Source organism: Eulemur rufifrons, chromosome 6, assembly GCF_041146395.1.
Source record: "Eulemur rufifrons isolate Redbay chromosome 6, OSU_ERuf_1, whole genome shotgun sequence".
NCBI lineage: Eukaryota > Metazoa > Chordata > Mammalia > Primates > Lemuridae > Eulemur > Eulemur rufifrons.
The window spans coordinates 80,302,133-80,321,717 of record NC_090988.1 but is presented as its reverse complement, the minus strand read 5'-3'; the positions used below and the strand labels follow the sequence as shown (position 1 = coordinate 80,321,717).

Genomic DNA, 19,585 nt, shown 5'->3' with positions numbered 1-19,585 from the left:
GTACTGGCTATACAGGTATATTTTTAAGAAAAAAGGGTACAAGCTTTATATCAGAGCCAGAAAAGGGTATATGAACTTAATTGTAAGTGCAACTAATTTACTTGTTTCAAGATCAAAGAGCTGACATCTTAGATAAGATGTCATACTGACAAGGAAAGCTAAAATGCTATATTGTCTTGAATCCCTAAGTACTGGAAGAGGGGGTAAAAGTAGAAAAATGAGCCTGTTCTGTATTAAGTAAGTGCTTGTTAAGTAATCTTCCACGAACCATATGAAAGATGTAATATTATTCCCAATTTACAGATGAGTAAATAGGCTCAAAAAGGTTAAATTACATGTCTAAAGTCAGTATTTCTCAAGTACCTATTCTGTTCAAGGCGTTAGAGATACAGTGTTAAACAAGACACTCCCCCCATCAAGGAGCTTCACTCCACAAAGAGAGTTAAACACTAATCAAGTTAACTTAGAACAGTGACGTGCTGTGATGAAAATAAAGCAGAATAATGAGGGAGACTGAGAGTGGTGGATGAGGACAGGGGTCATTTTAAAGCAGAATGATCAGGGAAGGCCTGAGCAGGTATTTGTGCGGAGTGACATAAAGAAGCAATCCTCAAGGAGAGCTAGGAACAGCATGTTTCTAGGCAGAGAGAACAGCAAGTGTAAGGGCAGGAAACATGCAGCTGCTTCTAAAACAGAAGGCAGGCCAGTGTGGAAGGAGGGAAGTGAGCACAGCGAGTAGTGCTGAAAGATAAAGTCAGAGAGGTAAGCAGGACTGGGATCAAACCCAAGTAGAGTCCATTCCAAAGACTGTGCATTTCCTACTACTTTTCTAATATCTATGCACATGCTATGCAAATTAAATACAAACTAAGGAGGAGTCAGAATATTTTTTTTTTTCTTAACAATAGACTAAAGTATATCTCAGATTCATAACAAGCCTGGAAGTCAACAAAGAAATGGGATCTATCTAATCTAAAGCTAAAAGTAGAACCTCCTGACAAAGGCCTTTTACTAACCACACAAAAGGTAATAAAAGCAAAACTGGAGGCAATGCTGGTTCTGACAGGGTGAGGCACAACACAGTGACGTGACAGAAAGACTGAGGGAGTGGAGAAGGGATGTGTGCTAGGCAATGATCACATGTACTATTAATATTAAGGCTTTTGATAAGCTATTTGGAAATCAATTTTTAATCTGCTTAGGGCATTTATAATCAAAAGCACCATTTTCTAGTTAATTGTAATTACATCCATGTGTCAAGTAAATGACTGCCAGTACAATAGCTGGAGGTTTACATCGCAAGCCAAAATCCTGGCCAGATAGAAAAAGTGTTAGCACTGATATAAAATAAGGGCTTCTGTTGATTTAGTAAAATGCCTCCAACAACAACAAAAAATTTAATTTTTAAGAGCACTTATAAGTCATAGCCCAACCGTAACGGCCCACTTCCATTTAATGTAGGGCAATTAAATACATCTCTCTAACAAAATCTGGTATCAATCTGGGTTTTAAATCAAACTAGAGTTTAGTATCAAAGTGGCAAGTCCAAAACATGCTAATTTCCTTATATATGGATCCAGTTTACTCTCAGTCTTCAGTTAAAAACAAACAAACAAAAAACAATGAACATACGAAGGCTACAAAAGTCTACATCGCTGATGCCTGAATGTACCTTTTTTTAAAAAAACATTGGTGAAACTAAATGGACACATTTTTATCTCACTATCAGCATAACTATTACTTACTATTTTATCAAGAAAAAAGACAGTTTAGTTTTATCCCTGTAGTAAATTAAGATTCTTGGGTAAAACGGCACTTCATAAAGGTGTCATTAATCATAAACAAGCCAACCAGAAAATCCATTCTGGTCACTGGTTCACAGTAAACTTCTATTGCTGATTTTACACTTACATGTCTCATGAAGTAGAAATGTTAATTATTATTTATAACAGCCAGCAACTTGGTTTCTGTAATGTAGAGAACAATTTTAATGATTTCTAAACACAAAATAATTAATCAGACTGAACTTGAAGAATTAGGTGGGCACTACAAGCTATAAAAATTAGGAGAGGTGGGGTGCAGTGGCTCATGCTTGTAATCCTAGCACTCTGAGAGGCTGAGGCAGGAGGATTGCTTGAGGTCAGGAGTTCAAGACCAGCCTGAGCAAGAGTGAGACCCCGTCTCTACTAAAAATGGAAAAATTAGCTGGGCATAGTGGTGTGCACTTTGTGGTCCTAGCTGCTCAGGAGGTTGAGGCAGGAGGATCCCTTGAGCCCAGGAGAAGACATAAATACACCAAAGACATTGAGGTTGCTGGCAAAGGATCTAAAAGTGTTCTGCTTCTAACTATGGCCCTGACACTTGCTTTCTTAAAATAGTCATATGTACAGGTGAAGTCAAGTCTATATGCTTTTGTACAACATGTATTCTGAACAATATGTTTGTTTTAATGCAAAATTAAAATAGCAGCCCTGACACCTATGATTTTCTTCACAAATACAGTGAATATGTCAGAGGTATTTCTTCAGGAGTTGGAACTGATTTTCTTATCTGCTTGCACTTTGAGGTGACAAGTATGAAGGAAAGAGGTCCCTTACCATGTCAAGAATGTGTGTATTTTGGCATACTTTATGCCAAAGCCTGTAATTCTTCAACCAAATCAGAAGATAAAAATTCTACAAGAACATCAGACTAAAATTTTTCAAAAGCTCACCTTAATGTTTACTTAAAACATGGGCATTTTTAGTAGTAAACAAAAGCAAAAATCCTCAATAATGCATGTTTTAAGGATGCAGCTTTCTCATGAAATCTTTTATAATATTTCTTATTTTGAATGCCAAAGGTTGATTCCTTTCTAATGGGGAGTTTAAGAATAAGGGCAGGGAAGAGAAATAGATAATAGGGAAGGAAAGATGGCAAAAATATTAAAAGCCTAACTTTTTAATACTGCCTCCTGAGGGTATTCAGAAGACAGGACCATTTTGCTCTCCTTAGGAAATGTTACATTAATGTTATAACTTTCAACTCAGGTTTTTTTAAAAAAGGTTTAGTGTGTCACGTATGTATTAAGCACATACAGAGAGAGAAGACAGCAAGCTTTATTTCTTTATTCCACTGCTGCCACACTACTGAACTGCCCTTCAAAAAGTCACCTAATTACCAGACGTACGAGTCTTTTCTCAGCTCCCATTTTCCTTGACTTTTCAGCCATCTCCCAGATATCCTCACACAAATTTTAGCCTTCTAAGTGTTTCCCTATTGATGATGTCAATTACAACCATTGCTTTGTTATCTACTAAAACTACCTAACCCCAAACTATCTCCTGTGATACATCTCACTGGTCCTGACACCTGGCTTCTAAGTGCTGCCAATAAGCTTCAGACATTATTTACTCCACTAGGACAAATGCTTCCCAAATCTCTTATTTCTATTTCTGGAGCCAAAAATTTCATCACCCAGACCGGAATCCCAAATTTATTCCTTGACTTGTTGCTATCCTGGCCTATACTCTACATTCAATATTTTACAAAGGCTCCTGGATTCTATCCTTACAATGTCTGTATCAGGAATCTCCCTTTTACTTCTTCTGCTCATGTTTAAGTATTCATTATCTCTTACCTGGATTACTTTATGAGCCTATTAATTTATCTCCTTATCTTTTTCTGTTTTGATTTATCTTACACAAATCTGCAAAACTGATCTCTCTAAGGTACACCTACGATTATTTTACATTTCACCAAATCTTTAATGATTGATGAATTAAATAAAAGACTTTTTATTCATCTTAGCCCTCAGAATTTTAGGCAAGGCAAGTCTACCTTACTATAATTAATAGTTGCTTTATCCCATTTTTATAGAGAGTTCTACTAAGGCACAGACCGGTAGAAGACTACAAAAATTAAGAAACCAATAGTACATACTAAATAAGGATTGATGTGGAGAAAAAAACTAAGCTTAACTGGCTGTCAGGATTCTTAATTTTAATTTTTTATGGCTAGTGAAACTTTTAAGTCCTTTTAACTTAAAATGCTACAGTCTAGGATGCTACATTTCAGTCAGCTCTCAGGACAACTGATTTCCAACTCTGGTAGTGTGGCACCAACTGCACAGTATGTGTGGAATAGAACCGCACATTCATATTTGGTTAATAAATCAGTAAGGCTGTAACAGAGATAAATGAGGATATCTAAAAATTAAAGTTATACACTACTCTCAATAAGATAAATCAATGCTTTAACTCAGAGTAAAGTAACCCAGTAGAAAAAAAAAAAACAGTTGCCTGACCCTGCACTGTCAATAATTTCATCAACTTTGCTCTTTCAACTTGCCATATTACTACTTCTTATCAACATTAGATAAACATGGTATGAACAAAATGTTTAATATTACTGCCAACAGAAATGTAGAACATATTGCTAGTGAGATTTTACATTAGTTCATAAGCCTATTTGATTAATTGTTGTCTTCCCCAATATACTAAGCTCCAATAGAGCACAGACCATCTGTTTCAATGACACAGAAATTTAAACAAATGGAAAGACACACCAGTGTTCTTGAATAGGAAGACTCATCATCAAGATGTTAGTTCTCACTAAGTTAATTTAAAATGTGATACAATCCCATACAAATACCATAATTGCCCCCACTCCTACATGTGAAGCTAGATGAACTGCTTAAAATTCATTTGGAAGAATAAAAAAATAAGAATAAACCAAGAAAACTGGTTAATTGAAAAAGAAGAACAAGGCTATCCCTATCAGATTTCAAAGCACATTATAAAATATTTATAGTTAAAAGTGTGGCACTAAAATAGTGTGGTACTAATTCATGGACAGATGGATCAATGAAATAGAAAAGAAAAGCCAAACAGACCCAACTGCATATGGAAATTGCTTTGTAACATTACAAGTGAATAAAATCCAAATGGATAATAATGAAATTATTTAAAAAATATATTTACATGTTTTAGAAATTTAAATATTACATAATTTCATACAAATTTAAAACAATACCGTATAAAGTTTCGCTGTTCTGCACTCTAATTTTCTGCATTTATCACCATTTCTAAGGATCTTGCTTAGTTACCAAATTAGAAGTGTTCTTCAGTAATGCTGTAATTATTCAGAAACAACCCTTGCATAGAATCAATTTACAACGACAAAAGCAATTAAAAGTACAAAAGAACAGTGTGCCTCCTTTTAAATCTTCACAGTGAATAAGCTCTTTTTAAATTCTCTCAGAAAAAGATGATCATGATAAATAATGGAATTGGTCATTACAAAAAGCAAACACTTACTCTTTAGTGAATATCCCCCGAGGGCCAGTAGCTGTGCCCAGGCTGGCATCCAGGGCATGCTTTTCCAGAATATTGCGGGCAGCCGGACTTAAACGGAACCTAAGAAGAAAATATGAAAGTTAATAAAACCAATTAACACTTATATTTGATCCAAAGAGATCTAAATGTCAACAGTTTTGCTGATAATTAAAAAAATAAAATCTTTTACTAAAGCTACAATGACTCCCATAGATGGTCACAGTCAAATAAATTAATCTGTACCAATTCGGTTTATTTTATTCTCAAAATTTAACTATTTATTATTTCAAAATACTCTTTTACTAAGAGTAATGAATGTTTATTCATTAGGGAAAAGAGCTTCTATTTTGACTATTCTTCACATGGCTCCTCATCGCACACATCAATGAGGGACTAACTATATTGTTCCTTCATCTATTTTTTATTGTGGTGAACTATACATAAAAGTTACCATTTTAAGCATTTTTAGGTGTACAGTTGAGTGACATTAAGTACAAACTGTTATGCAAGCATCACCACCGCCCGTCTCCAAAACTTTTTCATCTTCCCAAATTGAAATTCTGTTTCTTTACACAGTTAGCTCTCCATTCTTCCCTCTCCCCAGACCCTGGCAACCATGGTTTTACTCTGTCTCTACCAATTTGATACCCGAGGTACTTCACATAAGTGGAATCATACAGACAAATGTCTTTTTATGACTGGCGTATTTTACTTGGCATAATGTTATCAATTAAGGTTCATGTTGTGGCATGGGTCAGAATTTCCTTCCTTTTAAGGCTAACATTTCACTGTACATAAACAGCATTTTGGACATGAGTTGTTCCCACCATTTTGCTACTGGGAATAACGCTGCTGTGAACGTAGATGTATAAACATCTCTTCCAGTCTCTGCTTTCAATTCTTCTGCATACATATCCACAAGTGGAATTACTAGACGATATGGTGATTCTAATTTCCTGAGGAACTTCCATCCCTTTCCCACAGCAGCTGCACCATTTTACATTCCCACCAGCAATGCACAAGAGTTCCAATTTCTCCCCATCTTCGCCAACACCTGTTATATTCCGGGGTTTTTCTGTTTTTGTTTTTTTGATAAAAGCCATCCTAACGGGTATGACGACGTAGTGTCTCATTGTGATTTTGATTTGCATTTCCCTAAATTGAGTATCTTTTCATGTGCCTGCTGGCCATCTATTTATCTTCTTAGAAGAAATTTCTATTTAAATTCTTTGCCCATTTTTTAATTGGGTTGTTTTGTTGAGGTTGAATTATAGCTTTCATATTTTTTAAAGACTGTAGTATTTACATGAAAGCACTTTTTACTTTAAATGAGAATAAGAAAGGCAAAAACAATTACATTGATTTTAAAGGTAAGGAAAATAAGGCATAGCCAGGGTCACATGCCTAGTAGTGTCTCTCTTCCACTAAGATCTTCAAGCAAAGCAGCAAACATAAATGACTACCAAGTCAGCTAAAGAAAATTAACACGATCAGTACAGATTAAAACAGCCTGGGTCTAGAAGTACAAAACTAAGAAATAGAGAGGAACAACTGTGGCATTTACTGCATTTCAGGGAGGTTCCTTAGATGATATGGGCCCAGTGTTATCAAACCTTTAGATTTTTCAAGAGAAACTGGAATTTTTAATTTTTTATGTAAGATTAACTAGTAACTGACCAATTAAAAAACTTTTTAAAAAAGAAATCCACAGTGTGGGCCAAAAGGTTCACACATCAATCAGGTTATAGCCTACACAGTAGGGTCTCAGCCTCAACGTGAGTCTCTAATGATGACTGATCTCAACAGTTAGTATATACTCTATTATCACTGCAAGGGGAGACCACTGAGTACAAGACATCAGTAAGGCTATCTTCTGATTTTCATGGTAAATGAAAGAGGAAAAAATAAAGAGGAGTCAAAGCAATGGAGTCAGAAATAATTTGATAAAGGGAATTTAAAAATCAGTATTTCCAAAAAATACTGAGAATTTTTTTCTAACCAGAACTGACAAAAGGAAAAAATATTAAAAAATGAAAAGGCCTGCTTTTCTCTATGAAGAACTTTTTCTTATAAAGAACAAGTAATTTTGTATAATTATAGAGAATACCAAAATAAACAAATGAAACTTGTTAGAATTTGCAGAGTCCATCAATTACAGCTATATAAAGCTAAAGAAAATAATGTTTATTAAGTATCTGTGTTGTTTCAGAACAATTAGACAAAACTGAGCTCTAATCTGTGTCAGAAACTCAAAGGCAGAATAGTTTGAAAAGAAAAGCACGTTAAAATGAGAATTTCATTTTAAAACAGTTATACATTTGAAATGGAATTCACATAACAATAACTAAAATTCCATGAATGGGAACACAATATGAAGTTTGGTATATTGAATTCCATCCAGAACTTTAAAACCTAATTCGATCAAGCTCAACATTGACATAGACTGTTTTGTTCTCCATTAGGCATACCAGGCTTTCAGAGTACAGGTATTCCATAACTATTCATGTACTGAATGAATAATGATGATAAAATAAACATTCTGAGGTCTGAGTATGCTAAGATCAGCAACTTCCTACTTAATGTACAAAGATATTTAAATTATGATAATGACTAAAATACCCTAAGAACTGCTGTAACGGTTTTTTTTTTAACATCCTTATTCAAATAAACATACTCACTGCAGTGTCCCGGGTGTGTGTTCCTTTTTGACAGGTACAGAAATCTGTGGTTCTGGTGAGGGGTGAGGCCCTGACGGTTTTGAAGCAGGTGATGGAGGACCTACATCTTTGGGAATTTCAACGTGTTTCCAATCTTCTCCTTCTTCAACTATCAAGCCAATTAGTGAACCTAGTCGTATATTTTTAGCTCCTTCTTCAACCTATGTTCAAAAAAAAAAATTGTAGAGATGGAAAGGCTCACGACTACAGTAGTTTATTCCTTTGTTGGGTAATTCTGCACTGGTTAGAAAGATCTTTTAATTTGAGATAAAAGCTACTTCCAAGACAGCTTGTTTTCACCTTCCACCCATCACCTTCTCCCACTTACACCTTCCTTTACCACTCTCCCGGTTCCAGTTACGAATGCTACCTCCTGAAATAAAGGAAGAATCTAGAATCTCTCCTCTTTCTGACTACCTTCAAATATAAATGAGCTATCATTATCATTTTCTTTTTTTGGTAGAAATGGGGTCTTCCTATGTTGCCCAAGCTGGTCTGGAACTCCTGGCCTCAAGGGAACAGTCCACCTTAGCCTCCCAAAGTGCTAGGATTACAGGTGTGAGCCAACACGACTGGCATCTCCTTTTTTGATGTTAATTAATACAAATCTAAAACAGGAGATTTTGGTTACATATCTCAACTATTTGTCTTTCCCAGATAGTTTCTATACAATGGCTTCAGAATTCCAAGAGCTCAGAAGGAATTAATTCCCCCCCAAATTTGCTTTATTAAAATGTAAAGCAAAATCTTTTCCATAAACTTAGTCTCTAGAAAAAAAGAACATTCCATATATAGACAGAATTGGTTAACCATTCTCGTAAATGTTAAGTATAGTTTTTACATCTTTCTTTATACTTACTTCTTTCATATACTTACAAAACCTAAAAAATAAAACCTAAATAAGATTAAAGATGATTTTTTAAAAAATTAAGAAAATACATTTTAAGCATTTCAGTAGCATTAATTTATAAAGAAAGGGCTGATTCTAATTTACTTACTAAAAGAAGTCCCTAGAAAATGGTCAGATAACAATATTTTATAAGTTCGGCACTGGAAGATGTTACACTTTTAAAATTTTCTATTATTTCTTTTCAATTACTCTAGATAAGATTCATTACGGATATATTTAATGAATAATAGAATGATAGGCTGCAGGATGTTCACTAATATAGTAATTATAAGGAAAAGCATAACTTCTAGAATGAGTTTGACATTTCAGAGTAACACTAATTGTGATGCTTATTAGTATGTGCATTATTCTTAAAATAGTAAGGCATAAGTTCTGAGGGTTAGGAAACTTTCTAAGTTTACTAATTACTAATGGAAAAGAACTGGAGCAACGCTTAATGAAACAAAAGTGTTAGGGGGAAAAAAGAATACAAAATCCTCTCATTCCCTAAAAAGAGAAAAATAAGCTACAATTTCTAATCATTTCAAATATATGGGCTAAAAGAGTTTTAGTGTTTAGAGTTTTAGGGGTTATTTTTAATGTTTAGTTTAATATTACCCCCTGCTTTTTAATAAGCTCAATTATCCAGCTCCTTGGTTCTGGAAGTAAAAATCACTTATATGTTTTCCTAGAAAAATCATTTTATTATGTGTGCTAATATGAGAATTATTCCACAATGAAAGAGAAAGGTGATAAAGGTGTAAGTCTTGCTGGTCATTGTGGGTGGGGGTGGGAGGTAGCGTGGTGTGAAAAGACAAAAAACGAAACAAAACCCCAGTAATATCACCTTCATTTTTTTTCTCAATTTTTCCTGATAAAATTGCATACATTGTGTTATGAATATACTCCTATTCCCATTATCCAAAAAGCATGTGTAACAACAATAAAGCCACAAAGGCCTAAGATATACATACAATCTTTTCTTTGGCAAGGAAATAGCTGTGACACTACAGCTGCTATCAACTACATCCACCCCTGCCCCCAACCTTTTTCAGAGCATTAGGGGCCAGATGAATAGGCACTGCTGACCCACTGACATGGCTGGCAATTTGAAATGCATTACTAAGCAGCTAAGTGGAAAATGCTATCAATTCTGGAAGTCTTTCACAGCCAAACAATCTAGAACTAGTGCCAAGAACACAGTCTGCCAAAAGCACACACAATAAAATGAAGCTAGGTTTATAACATATGGTAATTCAAGCAATCTTTTTCAAAAGGCTACATCTAATTGTCAAGAAAACTATTTTTGGTATGACTATTTATATTTTCTTAGTTATAAGGGTATGGAAATTTTAGCCTCTGATTCATATTTCCTACAAGGAAGTTAACTATTTTTTTAACATGTGTTTCAACCTGGCTGTTAATAGCATAGATGACAAGTAAAGGAAATTTGACATATTAGTATTCCAAAAATAAAACATAAGTGGCTAGGAAAAAAAGCCCCTTTCATCTCCACTTTACCATGAAGAAAAAGGCACAGAGGCTAAAGAATTTGCTAATCATTATAAAACCGACACCTGGCAGAAATTTTTAGCTATATGAATTAGTCAGCAGTGTGACTCCAGAGTCCACAGTCTTAGCTGCTGCCCCAGACTATCTAGTAAATGTGAAGCTAAGAAACAAACGTGCTTGTTGGGCCCATCAGTGAATACACCACACAATCCTAAATAGTCATGATTTTACCATATGCAGCTTTAAGCATTTCATTTTACTTATTTTTCACATAGCTCTAATATTCCATTACAAAAATAAAATAGGCTATTAGACCTTAATACTAAAACATTTTAAACACTTGAAATAAAAACATATTATTGTAGTAAAAATACAACATTATAAATAAAGCAGTAAAAATAAAAGGTAACTTTATTTCAAGGAACTCTACATTTACGAAAGCTACATCTTATTGTTGAAGGTAACCAAAATAAAAACTTACCACTATTTTGGCCAAGATGCCATCATCACTTGCATCTAAGGTAACCACGGCTTTGTCAGTCTCAATTTCACATAACGCATCACCAGCACTCACAGCTTCACCTACAAAACAAGACTAGGTTTGTTTTGCTTTTTAAAATATCAATATGGTCCTGACTTCATACTACACAATTCATCCACGGAACAAAAAACCTCTTGTACTCCCTCAATCTATTAAAACAAAAAAAATTTAGGAAAAAAATATGAATATTAGTATGTATATAAGTGTGTACATGTATAAAATGTGAATAAATGCCAAAATATTCTGTAGCTATTTCTGGGCTGTGGAAATACAAGCAATTCTCATTGCGTGTGTATGTGTTTATATGTATGTACATGTGTATGCTTGGTTGTGTTTTCCAAAAGCTCTACAATGGACATACATTTTATTTGTTATAATAAAAAAACTATGACAAAGATTACCGAGCAAATATTAAAAATGAAATGGCATTTGGAGATAACAGCAGCGAATGCATATTCACCACTGAACAAATCAATTCCAGCCTCCACATCCCCCCTTTTTCATATACTTTCATTATTATTCCATGAAGAATAGTTTTACAATTAATAGCACTTCTGGGTTAACATCTTACAGCAAGTTCAGAAACCCTGTCGGCACCATACAGCATAAATGAATAAAGCATGTAAAGCATAAAGACAGAAAAATAAAGACAGTTGAGGCCAAATAAGGATCATTTCTGTGCAACAAAAAAGATCTGCAAACTCAAAAATGTTGAGCAGGACCTGAGGGTACAGGCTCACTGATTTCTGGATCTAGAAGCAGGTTTGGGGTGGTTTCCTTTGGGGATTAAAGGAAACTAAAAGTAGTCTGCTAGATATAAGGGACTCATACCAGATTCACTACTTGAAGATAGGGCTAAGTCAGGGTTCTTCTACTCATAATATAAGGCTGATTAAAAAAAAAACATTCGAAACCGACTGACTGAAACTATGGTTTTGTTAGGCAGATAGGTAGGATCACTAGCTCCTCTGGGGACAAGGTGCCCTGCCTTGGTGCTGCCCCACCCTTAATCCTATCTGGAGCAACCACCACACCTGGGGAAGGAGGGAACGCTTTATCGATCTGGGAAATTTCCCAGCCTAGGCATAACAGGATTTGGAAAGTGACCTAGAGTAACCTAAGGCTAATTATTATGTCATTAGCTCAAATCTACATTGTGGTTCATCCCCTGCCCCAGGTAGAGCTTTTAGAGAAGGAGCTTGCTTATGCTCCTTCTGCAAGGTTGCAGATACAACCTTGAGAACACCTGTTAATCATTTGGTAACATCCCACACGTCACAAAAGTCCTTCCCCAGAATAGGCCAATAAAAGGAAACAACTCGAGAATTCCCAGAGAGTCAGTTATTAAGTCAGTTGGTCTGTCTGTCTGTCTGATTTTATAATAAAAAGCTATTCGTGTGAAACCGCTTCCTGCTTGTGGGCACTCCGTCACATTGGCCCTGACTGTGATTTTTTTTTTTCCAAGCAAGGAGCCAAAGAACTAGGATGACAGTCCGCCAAGAGGCTGGACCTGACACTTTGGTGTGTCTGGTCATTTGTGGCCAAGAGCACAACAAGAACCAAGGGCAGACTGCCACCCTGACAATTTTAATCACAAACTGTGAGTCTAGGAAGGTGAGGGACAAAAACAGTGCCTCAGTACCAGGAATGGAGCCAGCCACCCTCTGGCTCCAGGAATACATCTGCCAATGATGCAAATCAATAGCAAAATCCCGTGGTGGGGGGCAGTAGAGTGAGGGATGGGTAGGAGGAGAGACATTGAAACAAAAAGGAAAAACGTCCACTCAAAAGTAAATTCCAAAACCAAGTTCTAAGACATATGAAGAAATCTAATGCTAAGAAGTAAGCCACAAAAACCAATAAACAGAACAAAAATTCATTTTAGAAGCAATTTATTTAGAGCAATCTGTGAAAGATTATAAAATAAGCATCTTGAAGATATTCAAAAATATAAATGAAAGTGGAAGAGCCATCACAAGAGCAAGAAATTTAAAGAAATAATGTACAGAAATAAAACATCAGGTAAAAACTGATTAGAAATCTTGAAAATAAAAAATTAAGTCACTGAAATAAAAAGAAGCAATCAATGAAACATATCTTATACAGGACACAGTGAAAGAGTGAACTAGTAAACTGAAAGGTAACTACCTGGACCTTACTATAGGTAGAAAAAAAGATAAAAAGCAAAACAGGAAAGAGCACTTAGGTGACATACATTGAGGTTGCAATGTTTGCTAATGGAGTCCCAAGGGCAGAGACTGGTGGAGAAGCAACACATGAAGAGACAACTGCTGAGAATTTCCCAGAACTGGAGATATATACATCCTCATAACGAAAGAGCTCTGAATGAATTTAGTATTGACTAGGAGTGGGCACAAGTGAGCATTACAGTTTGCTAGGAATGTTCTAAATCTTGACCTAGGTGGTGGTAACATAGGTATATGTGTATATAAAATTTAATTGAGCTTACATTTTATTCAAGTTAGACCTTGATAAAACATTAAACAGAAAAAAAAGAGTACTACACTATATAAACATAAATCCACATTAGATATACTATAGAGAAAATGAATATCATCAATATTAATAAAAATACAATCTTAAAAGTTATCAGAGGGAAAAATACAGTTTACCTCAATGGAATGAGACTGAGAATACACTTTTCAGCAGCTGCAATAGATGTCAGAAAACAATGAAGGAAGATCTTCAAAAAGCTGAGGAAAAATAACTGTCTAGAATTTTACATGCAGCCAAACCATAATTCAAGAATGAAGGAAAAATGCTCTTTAGACATACAAAGGGAAAAAAATTTACCACCTACTGAAGATCTCTTAAAAGGGCTCCTACTAGATGCAGTTGATGAGAAAGAAAAGAGGACACAGATGACCCATGGGATACAAGAAAAAAGTTATCACAGAAATTGCTAAAATGCTAACTATTAACCATACAAAAAGTAACATTTGAGGGTTTAAAAAGTATAAAACTCAAAACTCTAAAAAATAAGATAAGGGTATGTTTAGGTGATAAGGTATGCTAACAACTTTGGTACGAAGAAGAGGAAAAAATATTTGCAAAATTTAATTTAAAAATAGAAATAGAATCTACAGGATTAAAAAAAAGCAGAGGAAAAAGATAAAATAACAATAATGATCATCTAACTGAAGGCAGGCACATGAAAAGAAAAAAGCAGAGAATAAACAAAAGATGGCAGAAATACATCCAGACATATCAGTAAGCACAATAAATATAAATGGATTAAAATCACCTATTAGAAGCAGAGATTATAAAAACGGATACAAAAAACAAAATACGGGTAAATGTAGCTTACAAGAGATAGACCTAAAACAAGAACAAAATAAAAAATAAAGGGATAGAAAAGTATTTAACATACAAATACACCTCACACACACACCAAAAATAGATGATGCAGGATTGAAGATATGGATTGAGGCCTTATGCGGAGGCTCACGCCTGTAATCCTAGCACTGTGGAAGGCTGCAGCAGGAAGACTGCTTGAGCTCAGGAGTTCAAGACCAGCCTGAGCAAGAGCGAGACCCCGTCTCTACTAAAAACAGGAGAGTTAAAAAACAGAAAAGTTAGCCAGACATCATGGCACACGCCTGTAGTCCCAACTACTTGGGAGGCTGAGGCAGGAGGATCGCTTGAGCCCAAGAGCTTAAGGTTGCAGTGAACTATGATGACACCACTGCACTCTACCCGGGGCGACAGAGTGAGACTCTGTCTCATTAAATAAAAAAAAAAAAAAAGACATGGTTTGAAAATAAATAATTGCTGAAGTAGCAATATTAACAGGAGAGCCCAATAAGAGAAAATGAAGGAAAATCTAAAACACAAAGTTAACAAATATGTTCTGAAAGTTCACTGTACAGAAACTACTTCATTGTATTCCAAGATGCTCAGAGTTATATATCAGTTAAAACAGTTCAGAGTCACCAATATCAATTATTTTAGTGAAATAAACTTATCTATTAGATGATATTCATTGGTCACCTAAAAGGTACCTCATCTAACTCCTAAGAGTTGTCCCTAGCCAACAAATATTTACTGAAGTGTATTTGGGCACTGAGGATACAGCAGTGAACAGCAACAAAGACTTCAGATTTCTAACCTCAGGGAGCTTGCTTAATATCTTGTGACAATCAATCGGAAATTACAGTGGGATGAGGTGAAGTCAGGATGCTTTGTGAACATTCAAAACTAATTCAGTTTTTGGAAGACGAGAGAAGGCATACTAGAATAAAATGACATCGCATTTGAACCTGAAAAGGTGAGGACGAAACAAGTAAAAGGGCAGTGATGCAGGCAGAAGGCAACATAGCCAAAGCCCTGGAGGCAAAGAGAACATGGAACTTTGGAGGAACTGGCAAACAGTATGTGAGAGAAGTGGTAAGATTACGCTGGTAAAATAAACAGGAATAGAACAAAAATGACTTTTGTATGTCATACCGAGAAAGCTACAGGGCCAGATCATATCATACTCCTTTATACGACAGATGTTTTAGTAGTTAAACCAGATATTTCAAAAGGAAAAAAAAAAAAAAAAAATCACACCCTTATGTGCTTCTGCTGTAACCATGGGAGAAACAATTGAACTAGGCAACCTAACAATGAAATACTTCTTAGATGCCTAGAAAATAAATTCTGGCCACAGGAAAACAGAATAAAATAATGTTATATCAATTGTGTTCACCTATATTCAAATTCCAGCCATCCTTTAAGAACTATCTACAAATTCTACTTCAGCCCTCTAACTTTTTTTTTTTTTTTTTTGAGACAGAGTCTCACTCTGTTGCCCAGGCTAGAGTGAGTGCCGTGGCATCAGTCAAGCTCACAGCAACCTCAAACTCCTGAGCTCAAGCGATCCTCCTGCCTCAGCCTCCCGAGTAGCTGGGACTACAGGCATGCACCGCCATGCCCGGCTAATTTTTTCTATATATATTTTTAGCTGTCCATATAATTTCTTTCTATTTTTAGTAGAGATGGGGTCTCGCTCTTGCTCAGGCTGGTCTCGAACTCCTGAGCTCAAACGATCCGCCCACCTCGGCCTCCCAGAGTGCTAGGATTACAGGCGTGAGCCACCGCGCCCGGCCAGCCCTCTAACTTTCTCTGAGTAACTCAACCTACACGATTATGTTTCTGTTTCTAGATTCCTATGGTTTAACTATTAATTTGGAAAGAATCATAAATTACATTATAAAATGTTACATTACTGTTAATTACTTTTTTACGATTGGGGTTTCTTGTATTTACTAGACCAGTGGTCCCTAACCTTTTTGGCACCAGGGACCAGTTTTATGGAAGACAATTTTTCCTCAGATTGTGCAGGGGGTATGGTTTCGGGATAATTCAAGTGCGTTACATTTACTGTGCAGTCAAATTTCTCTGCTAATGATAATCTGTATTTGCAGCTGCTCCCCAGTGCTAGCATCACTGCCTAGCTTCACCTCAGATCATCAGGCATTAGATTCTTGTAAGGAGCGTGCAACCTAGTCTCCTCGCATGCCCAGTTTACAGTAGGGTTCATGCTCCTATGAGAATCTAATCCCCCCACTGATCTGACAGGAGGTGGAGCGCAGGTGGTCATTTGAGCCATGGAGTGTGGCTGTAAATACAGATGAACCTTTGCTGGCTTGCCTGCTGTCACCTCCTGTTGTGTAGCCTGATTCCTAACAGGCCACAGACTGGTTAGGTACTGGTCCACAGCCCGGGAGTACTAGATTATGAGCTTCTTCACAATAGGAATAGGATACACCGTAAGTGCTTTATATTCTCCCCATTCCCCAGGTCTCAGGCCACTGCCCCTTACATAATGAATTTTAGATTAATGCTTTAGAAAAAAATGACAATAATTTCACAAGGACTTATTTCCTCATAAGGTATACATGAAACTGTTCTTTATATTTCTTTTGCTTCTAACATTTGATTTGTAACATGTTTCTGAAATTTAGAAAGATAGGTAGCCTTTTTTGTTTGTTTTTAATTATGACTACATCTATTCATATAACAAATATGTGAGTTGTATGAGATTGCTAAAAGGAGAAGAAAGGAGAGGGTGAAGGGGGCAGAGAGAGAGAGGGACAGAAGAATCACACAGAAAAATCTATCTATGGTTGAATGATTTTTACCTGTGAACCATAGCAAGGTATAAAACATAGTATTATATATGAAAGAATGATCCCTAATTTATCACAAAACTAAGGTTCTATTAATATAATGTAAATGCCGAAAGAAAATTTTAAGACTAATGAACCATGAAGATTCCAAATCTACTGAGTTTCAGCTTTGATCAACAATTTAGTGCTAATTTAGAAATGCTGCTTGGCAAAATAGTTATAAGGACCCTCTCCCAACTCAGACATGAGTTTGATTTCAAGCTCTGACACTTACTAGTCATCTTGACCAAGTCACTTAATCTCTCGGACTCTCAGGAAAATGCTGAATGTATAGCTATATAAAAAATATCATGACACTGGAAGAGCTAACGCTTCACATACATGTTTAGGTAATACTTTACAATATCTTTGGGTGAAAACAAAAAACAAAACATCATATAACCATTAGGAATTATGACAAATTCTAGTTTCCTACTCCATATTGTCATTTCTATTATAATAGATCATTCAAAAAAATGTTGACATATAAGGCATTGTACTATGCACGGGGTATCACAACAACAATTAAGATACGGTTCTGTCTACAAAGAGTTGAGTGGAGGAGAGAGAAGACTGAGCAGCTAGGATAGAGACTAGTGGACAGCGAGAGGTAACAGATGGCTTCTCAGTTGCCACGCTGATGGATGACTGGTTGCAGGAAGAGATGGCAGCCCTGGAGCGCACCATTTCTTGAGGTCCATGTCAGTGGCGGAGGTGGAGTGGGCCCGGGGCGAGAGTGCGGGCCCCAGGAGGGGCCAGAGCAGAGGCCCGCCCGGGGGCCGCTCCCCGGCACCGACGCCAGCATCATTTGTTGGCTGTTCCTTTGTCCAGATGGGCAGAGCCAGAGCTGAGGACTGCAATATACAGAGGCTTCCCTTTCTCTTTTTAAATTCTAGGTATGAAGTATAGTCTTGGTCAGACACAGTTAATGATGATGTTTATTAACTAAACACATCCTGTGCTTTCACAAAATAATTTTGTTCTGCCAAAAAATAAGAATTAAAGTCTCTATTTAAAAGATGTGTGGTGGTAGTAGTAGAAGAGAGCTAGTTTTTAATCTGCAAGACCAAGTAAATCAGAGCTACAGGAACGTTAAAGAACGTTAAAGCTTTTTCTCAGTGCTGTGTTGAACTATAATGACAATCATTAGACACAAAAATAATTGTGTACTCAACAAATACTCACTAGGTGCCACCATGTGAATGATTGTGTGAGACACTGTGATAAAAATAGTAATAAAATAAGACAGATCTGCTTCAAGAAGTTCCTAATCTGACTGAAGAGTACAACAAGCAGACGATGCCAATCCCATCCAATTAGTACCTACAGCAGAATGGGAATACAGAGGAGGGATCCCTAGTCAGTGTTTGCAACCCTTTTCACTTCATCACACACAAAGAGGATGTGGGTCCTGTCCGAAGGGCTGAAGGCATGAGTAGCAACTTGAGAAGGGGCCTGTTAGACAACGTTAACCTCCCACACATCCCCCTGGCCTCTCACGTGAGAACTGTCTCGTGGCTACTCTATTAGACAGGCCACCACAGAACATTTCCATCACCACAGAAAATTCTGTACTCTATGATTCCATTCACCAATTTTAAAATTCTGATATAATACCAATATTAGCAATCACTGTAGAAAAGTATAATGGAATACGATTTAGTAATAAAAGGAATGAACTGCTCATAAATGCTACGACATGGATGAAATTGAATCACACTAAATGAAGAAAACCAGTCACAAAAGACTACATATTACATGATTCTATTTACATGAAATGTCCAGAAAAGGCAAAATTTTAAAGATAGAAAGTAGGTCAACGTTGTCTAGGGCTAGAGATGGGAGAAGGAAGTGACTTCAGTCAGGCAGCAGGGATCTTTTTGGGGTGACAGAAATGTTCTAAAACTGGATTGTGGTGATGGTTGCACAACTTTATACACTTGCTAAAAATTACTGAATTATGCACTTAAAATAGGTGAATGTATGGTATGTAAATTATGCCTCAATGAAGCTGTGAAAACAGTAGCACACTGAAAAAACACTGACGCTACTTGTAAAATGTACTTTTCAAAAGTTTTCCATTTTAGCACCACAAACATATACATATTCCCCATAAATAATCGAAACCAAAGCCCCATCTACAGTAGAATCCAAAGATCCATATAATTTTCCAGGGGCACTTAATGATACAGGATAAAGCTTCCTTCAAAAGAACTTTATTTCTAGATTTCATAACAACACCATATCAGTTATAGTCTAAGACATTCACAAAAACTATTTGGAACATGCCAAATCCCTTGTCTCATGACACAAGGTAGGCTCACCAAGAATGACAGTATCTGAAGGGTAACACCAAGAATAGCAGTGGCAAGCACCGCTGTTGAGTGTGCTTACTACGTATGTTCCAGGTACTGTGGGGCTACATACTTGACGGAATG

The 19,585-nt window shown here is 36.2% G+C and overlaps 1 protein-coding gene across 2 annotated transcripts in view; it reads right to left on the bottom strand.

Annotated features, from left to right (window-relative positions):
• PDHX (pyruvate dehydrogenase complex component X) overlaps nt 1–19,585 on the bottom strand; it is a 69,161-nt gene that overhangs the window by 26,428 nt on the left and 23,148 nt on the right. The window contains exons 3-5 of one of the 2 annotated variants that reach the window (XM_069469807.1): nt 10,915–11,015; nt 7,994–8,193; nt 5,298–5,396 (exon numbers count right to left, since the gene is read on the bottom strand). In XM_069469807.1, coding sequence (XP_069325908.1) covers nt 5,298–5,396; nt 7,994–8,193; nt 10,915–11,015 — 400 coding nt within the window. The remainder of the gene's footprint in view (nt 1–5,297; nt 5,397–7,993; nt 8,194–10,914; nt 11,016–19,585) is intronic. The other variant, XM_069469810.1, reaches the window with a different exon arrangement.